Source organism: Mastigoproctus giganteus, chromosome 3, assembly GCF_048544385.1.
Source record: "Mastigoproctus giganteus isolate SK-2022 chromosome 3, ASM4854438v1, whole genome shotgun sequence".
Classification (NCBI taxonomy): Eukaryota; Metazoa; Arthropoda; class Arachnida; order Uropygi; family Thelyphonidae; genus Mastigoproctus; species Mastigoproctus giganteus.
In genome coordinates, this window is record NC_143577.1 from 628,114 (window position 1) to 643,471 (window position 15,358).

At 39.3% G+C, this 15,358-nt stretch overlaps 1 protein-coding gene across 4 annotated transcripts in view; it reads left to right on the forward strand.

Moving 5' to 3' along the window:
• Positions 1–15,358, forward strand: part of LOC150087600 (uncharacterized) — a 268,271-nt gene that overhangs the window by 36,255 nt on the left and 216,658 nt on the right. For all 4 annotated transcript variants that reach the window (XM_090369160.1, XM_090369161.1, XM_090369163.1 and 1 more), the window contains exon 3: positions 12,839–12,961. In XM_090369160.1, the coding sequence (XP_090225286.1) occupies positions 12,839–12,961 (123 nt within the window). The remainder of the gene's footprint in view (positions 1–12,838; positions 12,962–15,358) is intronic.

The window sequence follows — 15,358 nt, forward strand, 5'->3', positions numbered from 1 at the left end:
AGGTCTGGAGGCCTCATTTTAGGAAGGATGTAGATTTGCTTGAGCATGTACAGAGAAAGGCAACAAGATTGGCGAGGGGAATGAAGGGATTCTCTTACCAAACGAGGCTTAAGTTCTGCAAATTGCAGTGACTGGAGACTAGGCACTTGTGAGGTGATCTGATTGAGGTGTATAATGTCTTGAATGTGTTGAGCATGCTAAATTCTGATGGGATTCTTCCATTGTTCAGATTCCGAATCTAAGTGGGCATAAATTCAAATTGAGGAAAGACAGATGTAGAATAGATGTGCAGAAATTTGCCTTTAGCCAGCGTGTGGTTAATTGCTGGAACAAACTTCCACCTGTCGTGGAAGTAGATAGGTTAAATAAATTTAAGGAGGAACTGGACAAACATTTAGAAGGAATGGTTGTGTAAAATTTTTTTTTTTTTGGCTGATGCTGCGTAAGCTGATACTCTTACTTTCTTGCATCCCATGCCGCTCTTACTACTACTACTACTACTACTACTACTACCTAATGTAGTACCTTTTGGCCCCCCTTTATGAATTAGGGATGCATTCGCACATCTCCAATCCATAGGAACCACCTCTGAAACCAAGGATGCTCTCATAATTATTGCTAAATATTTTCTCACCTCCTTCTCTGCCTTCCTTAATTGATTAGACCGGGGTTCGAGCCCGTCACCACCAAATATGGAGGATGCGGAAAGGTCAGGGAATGACCACCGCATATCCCGGAGCAATATGGCCTTAGTTGCTAATGCTCCTAAAAACCAAACAACAAACAAGCCTCCCTTAATATGATTGGATAGATTCCTCTACCATTGAGGAATAAAAGGTGTGTAGTTTTAAAAGTTGAAAGGTTCTTTGAAATTTTCAAACTACACACCTCTACAAGACCAGATGGGAGTTTGTTTCAACAATCTATCATCCTCTGACTTAAGGCAAATTCATGTGAACCAACCTGTAATCATCCTTCCTCAGGCCCCGGGTGCCAAGCGAATTCAAGGTCAAGCGATTTTTCTGCTATATATAGAGTGCTCATCAAAAGCGATTAAAGTTATTTCTAATTTCTTATGTTTTTATTAGCAGATTTATTTTTATATCGTTCTAAACTTAAAAGCCACAAGTTAGAACAGAGAAAGGAAACTCACCTTTCTTTATTTATCCATATATTTCTATTTCCACTAACCAACTAACACTTTAACTGCTTGGCCTCCTAGCGGCACTGCTCCTGCCTCCCTGTGGCAGGGCCGGAAATCTTGGCAGGTAAGTCCACTTGCCAAGGGCTAAAAGGAGCAAACATGGCAAACACAGACCATCAGGATATTGAGAATGATAATCCGAAGAGACAAAAGACTGATCGGATGGAGCAACCTTGCCCATCGTTCTTAATTATCCACTCTCTTACTAGTCAACCCATTAATAAAATGTCTCCGTTTGTCATACAAAAAAAAAAAAAAACATCTGGAGGGTATTGCAGGATCTCCCAAGACGGTAAAGAGACTGCAATCAGGAGACTTACTAGTAGAAACCACCAACCACAGACATTCCGAGAGGCTGTTACAACTTACAAGCTTTGCTGGCATTCCAGTTAAAATATCTCCACACACACACACACAACCCTAAATTCATCTAAGGGTGTGATATCCAGTTGGGACTTATTAAACGTTACTGAGGAAGAAATAACCCAAGAGCTGCAGTGACAACACGTAATTGAAGTAAGACGAATAATGATTAAAAAAGATAATGAACTTACACCTACAAGAAATATTATTCTCACCTTCAATACACCCAACTTACCCTCCTCTGTAAAAGCAGGTTATTTACTTTGCCGAATCCGCCCTTACATTCCAAACCCTTTAAGGTGTTACAAATGCCAAAAGTATGGCCACTCACAAACTGTATGCAGAGGAGTTCCTGTCTGCCCTAATTGTGGATCCTCAGATCACATACAAAGTAACTGTACAGCTACAAAAATTACCTGCCCAAACTGCAAAGGTGACCATCCTGCATATTCAAAGACATGTGAAAAGTGGAAAACCAAGAAGAAAATAGTAAAATACGAGGTTGAGAACAAAGTAAGTTACCCAGAAGCGAGAAAATTACTTGCTCCTTCTATAACCAAAAATATGACCTATACCAATGCTGTAAAAAAATATCAGACAGTCTCTACTCAAACCGATGTAACAGTTCTCACTAACAAATCAATTTCTGATTAGGCTAGAAATGTTCTTTCTAAGCAACAATCCAAGTTCTCTGACCAGGCAAATAATACTCCTCTGACAATACCAGCGGCATCTCCTACTCCAGCCATAGATACCACATCTCATAGTTCAAACGCAAATGTAGTGAAAAATTTTCAAGACACAACCATGGACACAGATGGCACATCCATGCAGGAAGATCCCCTTCTAGAAATCCATGCAGAAGAAGAAATGGACACAGGTCGGCCAGTTTTCTCCAAAAAAGATAAATCTAAATTAGAATGTCATAAGCCAGTAACCTTCAAAAAGCAGTCAGATACATCTCCATCAATTAAACACAAATAATGCCTTGTATTTTACAATGGAATTGCAGAGGCTTTCGTTGCAACACAAATGATATCCGTGATCTAATTAACCGATATTCTCCAGTTGCCCTTTGCCTTCAGGAAACTTACCTAACCTCGCAAATTTCTCCTTCAATAAAGAACTATTGTCTTTATCGAAGAGATCGTAATACAGCAAATGCTGCCCATGGTGGTGTAGCAATCCTGATAAATTCAAAGATCCCAATTAAACATATTCCACTTCAAACTGAAATAGAAGCTGTTGCTGTTCATATAACTCTCCATATTTCAATAACACTTGTCTCAGTATACCTACCACCAAACCATACTTACTGTTTAAAAGATCTTGAAGATCTCTCTTCATACAGATACCTCCACCTCTGTATATTAGGGGACTTTAATGGGCACCACCCCTTATGGGGCGATCCTAAACTAGACACACGTGGTCGACTCGTTGCAAGCTTTCTAGAGTCACAAAACCTCACCTTACTCAATACTGGTGTGCACACTCACATACAACTCCCAACTGGACACACCTCAGCAATAGATCTCTCAATTTGTTCTCCAATACTCCTTCCAACCATAGAGTGGTACGTTTTAACTGATCCTATGGGCAGTGACCACCTTCCAATCATATGCAATTTTTTAATATCACAGTCTCCTTCAAACAAACTCTGCAGGAAATGGAAATTTGTTCGTGCAAACTGGGCAAAATTTCGATCATCAATCTCTCTTGACGAGGAAAAAATCCAGCTCCAGAATATTGATAATGTACCATATTACATCACATCTCCTAAAAGTGGCCAAGGACACAATACCATTATCAAATCCCCCTGGTCGCAAACATTATAATTACTGGTGGAATGACGAATGCACAAAAACAAAGAAAGCAAAAATCAAAGCCTGGAATTTATTTCGGCAATGTCCAACCACAACCAATCTCATTAATTTTAAGAAGCTAAGAGCAAAAGCACGATTTGTACAAAGACAAGCCAAGAAAGAATCCTGGACCCTCACCAGCACATAGTCTCTACATTGATGCCCATGAACCCCCACTAACTTTACGTAGGAAAACACTGTTATTGAAGTATGCTGTCAAGATACAAAGCTGTGCCATGCATCCGACTCAGTCATACCTGTTCAATCCACCATTAGAAAACCTTTTTAGAAATAAACCAAGCATAGTAAAGCCAGCTGGTCTTTGCCTTCTTGAACTGATGCAAATTTGGAATGTTTCCATCCTTTCCGTACAACAGGTAACAACTTGTACTCAACCACCATGGGTTCCACCTCCTATACCGACCTGTGACACTTACCTCTCAATGGGGAAAGAACATTTTACAAACATCAAATTTCAAACAACTTCACGAAGCTCACACTCAAAGACACTCTGACTTTTCTCCAATTTATATAGACAACTCTAAATCTAAATCAAACGTTGGAGCGGCTGCAGTGTTTCCAAATACCGTTATTTCAGCATCCTTGCCATCTAAATTCAGTATCTTCTCAGCTGAATTATATGCAATCAAACTAGTTTACAGAATCTCTCTTCTGACTGTGCTTTAAAATCTGTTATTTACACTGATTCCCTCAGCTCAATCTTGGCTTTATGTAACCCCTTAGATAAAGTACACCCTGTTCTAGACGAAATAAAAAGCATATTACTACAAATTGAAGAACGTCATCAACTGGTCACCTTCTGCTGGATTCCAGCTCATTCTGGCATTTTGGGCAATGAACTGGCTGATAAAGCTGCAAAAAATCCAACTAGCTTCGATTTAACTGATATCCCTGTTCCGCCATCAGACTATGCATTAACCATTCAGGCTGCATGCCTGTCAAAATGGACAGCAATATGGCACTCTCAAATTAATAATAAACTCTTTCAATTTAAACATGATCCAAAAATTTGGTGCTCCAGTGTCCGCACATCAAGACGAGAAGAGGTAGTCCTTCCAAGGGCAAGAATAGGACGTACTTATCTGATCCACCTTTATTTACTCACAGGGAACGACCCGCCACAGTGTCCACTTTGTAATATAAATCTGAGTATTAAACACATTCTCATTGACTGCCCTTACTATGAACAAGACAGAACTTCAACCCTGCTATCACTGGTTAATCTTTGTAGACCAACAACTTTAGAGAATCTCATTGGAGATGATGCAGATATTTCCGAAATTTTCAACTTCTTAAAGCAAACTGGACTTTTTAATCAATTCTGAATTTATGAAACTTTTTCATCTTTTTTTATAATAAATGAATAGGTGCATTATAGCCAAAGTAGCTTATGCACCATCAAACCCCCATATCAACAACAACAACATCCTTCCTCAGTTTGAATTTATGCTCCCTCATGTGTATTCTGAGCAAGAGGAAGGATTCCATTCAGCCAACACTGAGCTTACACAATCCATTGAAGTCCACCTACACATCAATCAGATATTGTAGGTGCCTAGTGTCCAGATGCTGCAATTTGCAAAACTGAAGCCTTTCCTGGTAAGAGCACCCTTTTGCTCAGCTCACCAATCTTGTTGCCCTTTTCTGCATTTGTTCCAGCAAATCCAAGTCGTTCTAAAATGAGGCTTCCAGACCTGTATGCAGTACTCAAGATGGCCATTGCCTTATACTCTGGGATAATCTCCTCCTTATCCATTTTTGCAAAATTCCTGTATATCATTGTAAAAAACCTAATAAGCCATCGTGGAAGCCTGTCTGCACTGCTCAGAGAGCTTTATATCTGACTGCACAATTACCTCCAGGTCTTTTTCATTGTCTAATACCCTGCTGGTTTGTTAATCTGGAATTACCTTGCATTTATCAATATTAATCTTCAGCTGCCATTTGCATAATATGTCTGGATCTTGTTGTAGGAAGAATTTGTCATGTTATGATTAACTACCTCCAAGTTTGATATCAATTAGGACACAAAAACATCAAGCAGAGAAAATTCGTTTTTTTCTCTCTATGCAACAAACTAAAGACCCAGTTTACCGATCAGGGCTGTCAGAAGCCCACATGCTTACCCCCATTAAATGCTCAGTCTGGGAAGCAGCAGATCCACCTGCGCCACACCACATCCTGTACCTCCTTGCAAATGTGTCCAGTTTGGTAAAGAAGCAGAGATTGAAACCCAAAATCTGTCACGGGAGGGACAATGACAATGTAACTATATTATTTATGCTGAAAAAATTAAAATATTCACAATTTCCATGGACTATACCCAAATCACTGAGATTAATTAGCAAGCTAAACTCACAAATTCAGGCTGTGATTCAGAGGACAACTGCCCCCCCCCCCCCTTCAGTTCTCCCCTGAGCCACAGCACTCCCATTAGCTTGAACCTTTTGCTTTGCTGCTCTGGTCTGAGTCATGATTTCGATTTAATTTCAATAAAATTTCAATTTCAGTACAAAATTATAACTCTAAACTTGTATCCCAACACAGTTATAATGCTATATATATTTTTCAGTATCGAGTATTATCTATAAGTTCCGTTTATATAACTTCTGTATCAAGTTATGTATTAATTATTTATGTTAAGTTTTTAATCTAACTCATTATATGTATTTAATTAAAAAGTACAATTTAATTGACAATGAAGTTTAACAAGATTAATAGATTTTACTGATTAATTGACAATATTATATTATATACTGTACTATACTAAGCTTACGCTATCTAGTTCGGGATATAACGTTGTATCGTATAATAATGGCGGCAAGTTACGAACGGTAAATCTACAGACATTTAAGTATTAATTAACTTCCAAATCTTCCTGTCTCAATTCAAAATAAACTAAGGATCCTGACTAGTCCATAAGCTACTTATAGAAAATAATTTAATATAACAATTGGTCAATAAAGCGGCTAAATATGGCTAAAAAACTTCTTGTTCAGTGGAGCTACAACATGTAACACGTGGATTTGATACCCTTACCGATGCTAGTAATACCTACATATCTCTATCTAAGTTAAACTTTAAACTTAGTACCGTAACTAGGAATATAAAGCTACTCTAGAAAATAAGCCAATATGCCAATTTAAGCTAATAAAACAAAAAAAACTTTTCTATTCCAGAAGCAGTAAAAACTTCGCCTGTACAAAGCTACTCTTGTTCTCCCCCGATGATCATCTAGACAAGACTTCAGTTATATCTCGGACACAGCATGGTTTTGTTAAGGGAAAGTCTTGCCTGACCAATTCGATTGAATACTATGATATTATATATTTGGATCTTAGAAAGGCTTTTGATACTGTTGCACATGGAAGACTGCTGCACAAATTGGAGCAGTGTTACATTGGAGAGAAATTGCTGCTATGGATAAAGGGATGGTTAAGCGAGAGAAGATGGAGAGTGGGAATCAATGGACACTGCTCATCTTGGAATAATGTTATTAGAGGAGTCCCTCAGGGTTCAGTGTTGGGTTCATTGTTGTTTTCTGTATTTATAAATGATATTGATGATGGTATATCAAGCTTAATGTCCAAGTTTGCAGATGATACGGTGGTTGGCAGGGTTGTTAAGGACACTACTGACACTATGCTGCTGCAACAGTATCTGGAAAGGTTGAGCAGATGGGCTGAGAGGTGGCAAATGAAGTTTAACATTGATAAATATAAAGTAGTACATATGGGAAGCAGTAACCCCAGAGCAACGAATCAACTCTGTGGTACTACACTGACAGTGGTAGAGAATAAAAAAGGACCTGGAGATAATTGTGCAGGCAGATATAAAATTTTCTGAGCTGTGCAAGCAGATATGAAGTTTTCTGACAGTGCAGACGGGCTGCAAGAGTAGTTCATGGTGTCTTGTCAATGATATACAGGAATTATTCTAGCAGGGATAAGGAGGTGATTATAAGGCAATGCTCAGGCCACACATTGAGTACTGTATACAGGTCTGGAGGCGTCATTTCAAGAAGGATGTAGAGCTGCTGGAACGAGTACAGAGAAGGGCAACAAGATTAGTGAATGGAACAAATGGTTTCTCTTACGAAGAAAGGCTTAAGTTTTGCAAATTACAGTTTCTGGAGACTAGGCACCGGCGAGGTGGTCTGATAGAAGTTTATAAAGCCTTGAATGGTTTGAGCATGCTCAATGCCGATGGCATTCCTCCTCTTGCTCAGCATATTGTATTTTGTAAGGAAATCAGGCGACAACTCAGCGTTGTTATGGGCCTATATGAGAGCTTGAAGGACATGGGCATGGAACTTTGCTGGTGGGAGACAAGAATTCTTGTTGCTCTTCAGCAGTTTGCATCCGATGTTTTCACAAGAAGAAGAATTAGTTATACGTCTACGAATAATTCTACTCCTTTGTCTGGTGAAGCTACTCAATAGGGAACAACATTCCCAAAAAAAATTTTTTTTTTTTTTTTTTTTTATTATTTTATATTTATTTTTATTTTTATTTATTTTTTTTTTATTTATTTATTTATTTTTTTTTTATTCATTTATTTTCTATTTATTTATTTATTCATTTACTTTTTATTTATTTGTTTATTATTATTTATTTATTTTATTTATTTATTTTTTTTTATTATTATTTTTTTAACACCACGGGAAATCCTTTTTTTTTTTTTTTTTTTTTCTCTCTCCTCTGGAGTGGACCCCCAGAGGAATCTGGCCCATCTTTTGCCAACATCAGGTGGGTCAGAGTCTCGAATTGAGACAGTGCGAGCTCCATTGAGACTGGCCCACCTTCCCGTGGTGTGGACGAGTACCCAGAATCATCTGTCCAGGTGACTGATGATTCTGGGTAGCCAAGCGGTCAGACACAACAACAGAACACACACATAATACACACAAACATACAATACTTATTTCTGGCCCTTCTACAGTGGTACTGTTCTTCACAGAGATACGAGGCGGAGATGAACTGACGTTCTAGGTGCTGCCCATTACAAAAACACATGTCCACATGTATTTTGTAAGGAAATCAGGCGAAAACTCAGCGTTGTTATGGGCCTATATGAGAGCTTGAAAGACAGGGTGGATGCCCTTGAAGTATCTAAATTGAGGGGCCCATCAAGCTCTCAGCTGCCCACATCAATGCTAGAGCTTGCACTTGGTCATCATGCAACACAGCAGAAACCCCCAAGGCAGAATGCGCTGGTCTCACAGGAACTATAGTTGTTGGTGAATCTATAGTCAGGGAAACGGGGAACATGCTTTGTAAAAAGGATAGGTGGAACAAGAAGAGGGAATGTCTGCCAGGGGCAAAGGTTGATGATATTGTTTGAGCAGATATCATCTTTTAAGTGTACGAAAGGTGGTATAGCCAGACACGTTGGCACTAATGATATTAAAGTAGGAGACCTGTACTTAACAAGTACAGGTCACCGTTAAAAAAAAGCCATGAATTAGGATTGAATTTGAAAGTGTGTGCAATTCTACCCAGACATGATAGGATGGGCGCCTCCGTAGCCAGGTGGGAAGGAGCAGCAGTGCGTAGCACACGCTTCTTGATTAGACCGGGGTTCGAGCCCGTCACCACCAAATACGGAGGATGCGGAAAGGTCAGGGAATGACCACCGCATATCCCGGAGCAATATGGCCTTAGTTGCTAATGCTCCTAAAAACCAAACAACAAACAACAAACATGATAGGATGAGAGCCTTGTCGATCAATTCGGCCCTGGAAAGATTGTGCAAGACTCAAGGGGTAAAATTTTTTTCAGCCTGGTCTGAACTTGTTAACAGGAGAGACTGCTTCTACAGTGATGGGATACACTTAAATAGAAAGGGGACAAGAATATTTGCTGATGCTATTGAGTCAGTGTTAGGTGGGTTGGAAAACTGCTAGCTTGGGGGGATACAAGGACTAATAGATTAACAGTAGCCACTGGTAGAGGTGAAACTGATTCTTCCACTGCTTCTATTGGAATGACCAGCAACCTGGAAAACAAGAACAGAATATTTCAGAGACTGCTGGGAGTCATTGCGGTACAAGTAAACACATGGGTTGTGTTAGGATAGCTAAGAATAGGAACACGTGCATGTATACTTGCGTGTACACCAATGCTAGTAAAGAACACTCTGATATCCAAACTCCTAGCATTGGTGTACACTTGCGTGTACACCAATGCTAGGAGTTTGGATATCAGAGACGTGGTGTCACACAGATAATAAGGAATGCAGAACTGGAATTTGGGGAGTACAATGCGTACAGGAAGGATAGACAGGATAGGAAGGTAAGAGGGGGTTATGCTGTTAGTTAAGAAACACATAAAATCCAAGGAAGTGAAGCCAGTCAACATCGCTGGACAGTACAGTGTCGAGTCAGTTTAATGTGACATATGCATTGGGAGATCAAAATTGAGAGTAGGAGTGTGCTATATGACTCTGATGAGTATAATAAGACTCTGATGAGTATAATAAGAAACTGTACAGGGAATTAGAGTGGATCAGTAAATCAGAGAGTCTTCTAATGGGGGATTTTAATTTCCCAGATATTGACTGGAATTTGTAGTTTGGTCACTCACACACTAGCAAGGTTTTTGTGGATTTATTGGATGATTGTTTTCTACATCAGCATGTTTGGGAGGCAACTAGAGGGAGTAATACTCTTGATCTGATTATCAGCAGTGATTCTTCATGCATTAAAAATCTGCAGATAAAGGAACCACTAGGTGGCAGTGATCGCAGTGTGCTGAAGTGGGATTTACTCAAAAGAGGTAACTACCATCAGGGGTAAAGGGAAAGGTTTTTGCTTTCGTAAAGGCGACTACGATGGTCTGAGACAGTATTTAAATTCTATACAGTGGGACCAACTTATGATGTTACCAACAGCAAATTCAAAATGGAAGGTATTCAAAGAATTTATCTTGGAAGCTACTAGGCTTTACATACCAACTAAGAAATATTGTTCAAGGTATAGGCCTAAATGGATGTCGGATGAACTAATGAGACATGTGGCAGTGAAGAAAAATGCATAGGATACATATAAATTAATGGGTAACATGGAAGCCTATGATAAATATAAGTTGGTCTGTAACCAAGTTACAAAGGAGGTTAGGCAGGCGAAGGCAGATTATGAGAAATCTTTGGTAAATGATGCAAAGAAAAACAGCAAAGTGTTCTTTACTTATGTAAACTCTAGAAGGAAGGGGATGAATCAGATTGGTCCACTTGATATCGATGGTTCAACTGTTCATGATCCTGCTCAGGTAGCTAACAAACTAAATCAATATTTTGCATCTACATTCACACATGAGGAGTTATTCAGGAAGGGGAATGCCATATATGAAATAAACACTGGCAGTGAGCTAGATGGTCTTGTAATAACTGAAAGTAAAGTGGAGGAGAAATTGTTGATGATAAACGCAAGAAAGGCACATGGAGTGGATGGAATCTATCCAGTTATATTAAAGGAGGCAGCAAAGGAAGTATGCAAACCCTTAGTCATAATTTTGAGAGCTTCCCTGGACTCAGGGGAAGTACCCATGGACTGGAGATGTGCAAATGTGATCCCAATCCACAAAGGAGGATCAAAGGGAGACACAGGTAATTACAGACCTGTTAGTTTGACTTCTGTTCGAGGGAAATTAATGAAGGCACTGGTTAAAGAAGCATTGCAGGCTCATCTAGACAAGACTTCAGTTTTGTGGTTTTCTTAAGGGAGTATCTTTCCTGACCAATTTGATTGGATACTATGATGTGGCCACAAAGGAACTGGATGGAGCGAATAACTTTGATATCATATATTTGAATCTTAGAAAGGCTTTTGATACTGTTGCACATGGAAGACTGCTGAACAAATTGGAGCAGTGTGGCATTGGAAGCAAATTGCTACTAGGGATAAAGGGATGGTTGAGTGGGAGAAGACAGAGAGTGGTAATTGACGGACACTGCTAATCGTGGACTAATGTTATGGGAGCCCCCGAGGGTTCATTGTTAGGTCTGTTGTTGTTTTCTGTATTTATAAATGATATTTATGATGGTATATCAGGCTTAATGTCCAAGTTTGCAGACGATACAAACGTTGGCAGTGTTGTTAAGGACACTAATGACAGTTGTTGTTTTTTGGAGCATTAGCAACTAAGCCATATTGCTTGGGGATATGCGGTGGTCATTCACAGACCTTTCCGCATCCTCCATATTTAGTGGTGACGGGCTCGAATCCCGGTCTAATCAAGAAGCGTGTGCTAAGCACTGCTGTTCCTTCCCACCTGGCTATGGAGACTCCTCTAATGACAGTATGCTGCTGCCCAGGATCTAGAAAAGTTGAGCAGATCGGCTGAGAGATGGTAAATGAAGTTTAACATTGACAAATGTAAAGAATTACATATGGGAAGCAGTAACACCAGAGTAACATATCAATTCTGTGGTACTACACTGACAGTGGTAGAGAACGAAAAGGACCTGGGGGTAATTGTGCAGGCAGATATCAAGTTTTCTGAGCAGTGCAGACGGTGTGCAAGAGTAGGTCATGGTGTCTTGTCAATGATATATATATTAATATTTCTAGCAGGGATAAGGAGGTGATTATCCCCTTGTATAAGGCAATGGTTAGGCCACACCTTGAGTACTGTATGCAGGTCTGGAGGCCTAATTTTAAGAAGGATGTAGAGCTGTTGGAATGAGTACAGAGAAGGGCAACAAGATTAGAGAATGGAACAAAGGATTGCTCTTATGAAGAAAGGCTGAAGTTTTGCAAATTACAGTGTCTGGAGACTAGGCACCTGCGAGGTGAACTGATTGAGGTGTATAAAGCCTTGAAAGGTTTGAGCATGCTCAATGCTGATGGGATTCTTCCTCTTGCTCAGAATAATCACCTAAGAGGGCATAAATTCAAATTGAGGAAAGACAGATATAGGATAGATGTGCGGAAATTTGCCTTTAGCAGCGGGTAGTTGGTTGGTAGTACAGACTTCCATCCTTTGTTGTGGAAGATGATAGCCTAAATAAATTTAAGGCTGAGCTGGCCAGGTATTTGGAATGAATGGAGGGGTGAAATGGGAGAGTGTTTTTTTTTTTTTTTTGGCTGGTGCTTCATGCTTTCTTGCATCATATTCCTCTGCTAATGCTAAGTTTGCTTTCTTGCATCATGTGCCTTTACTAATATAAAGTTTGGAATTATGTTTGTTTGTAATTCAAGTTTTACTTGCTTTTTGACTGCCCATTATTATTTAACAAAAAAAAAAAAAAAAAGAACATAAAGTCTTGTACCAGCCAAAATCTCAGTCAGTGGGAAGTTTCGTACCAAATGGGGCATTAGTAGTTCACTCACTGGCCTGGGTTTCATAATAAAATATTTTCCTTCATAGAATTATTTAATTTTTTTTAGGAACTGTGTACTTTAATATCAGAAGGGAAGAATGTACCAAGCATAGTTGAGAGGCTAAATAGATTATTTCCAAGAGAAAGTGATGGTCTTATAAATAAACTGAGAGAAAGTTTCAAGATTCAGGTGAGCTTAATTGTTATACTTAAATATGCATAATTCTGCATTTTGAGATTAACAATTTCAAATAAATTTGATTAACAAATTGTGTAAACTCAATTAACAAAAGGTAATCAAAGTCACTTTTATTTAATTTTCTTTTCTTATTCCAATGAACTTTACCAATTAAAAGTAATTGAGGCATCATCAAAATTAAATTTTATTTCATTAATAATATTAGCAGATTATTTTGGAAGGAGTACACATTCATGTATTAAATTAATTTAATTAAAGGAGAAATTAGCAATTTACAACCATCGTTATTTTTTTTTAAAACCCAAAGATATTAGAACCAATGGTACTTAATACCATGTATGGGTAAACAGTTGAAAAGACAGATGATATTTTTTGATATATTACACTTGAATTAGATTGTAATTTTCTGGAAATATATATGAATGAAAGTTGTTCGAAATCAAAAAATTAGAAGGACTAAAAAGAAAAGTTAGTTCTGTGAAACTGATGTTAGTGAATGGATGTCGACCAGTTTCATTAAGAGTTGAAACTGGTTTGGAAGAGCATATGGGGGGGGGGGGTGGATTAATTATAGATGCCACTTCAGACGAGCAGTGCCCATGGAAGTATCTATAGGAAAGCCATGCAGGAGGAACTGAACTCCTGTGAGAGTGGAGAGGCTTTGTAAGAGATAGGTCATTAATGAACTTAACTGCCCTCTTTTGAATACAATCTGGAAACTCGAGAGAGGTTTTTTGGGGGCACCAACTCAGATGTGGGAACAATATTTCATTGTAGGATGTATCTGAGATTTATATGGAGCAGCAGTAGTTTATAAGAAAAGTAATGGCAAGAGTGAAAAGGAAAACCACTTGTTTTGATGCAGAGAAGGCATTATTTCTGATATGCCTGCCATAAGCATATAATGCTCTATCTCTCAATAAATTAGCATTAGCATTAGCATTAGTAGAGGCATTTGATGCAAGAAAGCAAGCTTATGCAGCATCAGCCAAAAAAAAAAAAAAAAACCCACTTCCACTTCACCCCTCTGTTCGTTCAAAATACCTGTCCAGCTGAGCCTTAAACTTATTTAGGCTATCAACCTCCACCACAAGGGATGGCAGTCTGTTCCACCAACCAACCACCTGCTGGCTAAAGGCAAATTTCTGCACGTCTATCCTACATCTGTCTTTCCTCAATTTGAATTTATGCCCTCTCAGGTGATTTTTCTGAGCTAGAGGAAGAATCCCATCAGCATTGAGCATGCTTAAACCATTCAAGGCTTTATACACCTCTATCAGATCACCTCGCTGGTGCCTAGTCTCCAGACACTGTAATTTGCAAAACTTAAGCCTTTCTTCGTAAGAGCATGGAACATGGAACATGGAAGACAACACGGCAATAGAGATGCCACAGAACTTTCCTCAAAGGATACTCGTGCTAATTCGTACAATATCACAGCAGTTCAGACTCGTGGTCTAATCTTTATATCTCGATAGGAACCGACTACTAAACCAGACAGCATTAAGGCCATGTTTACAGAAGTACATGGGATAAATATTGATGTGAGACAGAGAAGAACCAGGTATCCAACCTATGCCTTTTTCATCCTTACCTGCCACCCAGAGAAGATGAGCTTCGTACTGGATCCAAGGCTATGGCCCCCCTGGAACCCTCATCAAACCCTTCCTAGATCAGCAGCCAAGAACTGCAATAAACCACAGACATAAACATCAAATGCAATAGCAATTAAAGCTACCAAGCTTCCAAGCCAACAAAACGCATGAGAAATCAAATAACTTCACTGAGAACAAACTTACCAGAGGAAACAAACTGTCCACATATCGTTCAATCCAACTCTCAGCAGATTATAATGATAATCCCCAGAGCTTCAGACCTGTAAAGAATATCCCTGTACACATCGCAATGCACAGTAGACTAGTGCGAACCTTAAAAAGAGACCAGCCACCTGTACGAACTCCAGTTATTACGGCTACTACGATTCGAATTGTCTATCAAAATGCAAGGAGTATTTGTAACGAGCTAGACACTGTCGAACAGCTTCTCCTCTCTAAAACCTTTGATATTCTCTGCATTGCCGAAACGTGGCTTGGAAACGGGCGGGACTCCCTTGCCTGTGCTCCTCAGGCTGGGTACCAGATGCTCAGTTCCTCCAGAGAGGATCGTAGAGGGGGGAGTCGCAATATTCTATAATACCACTATCTTCTCATTTGGCACATTCTGTAGTAACCCAATCCCTTGCATTTGAAGCTGCTATGGTATCCCTCAAGCTCAATGCCAACATGATAGACATAGCAACAGTATACATTCCACCAGACCCAAACAGTGGCATCATTGAAGATGTGATCCACTGGCTGGTAAATCACCTCCATGCCTCTGCTAATCACA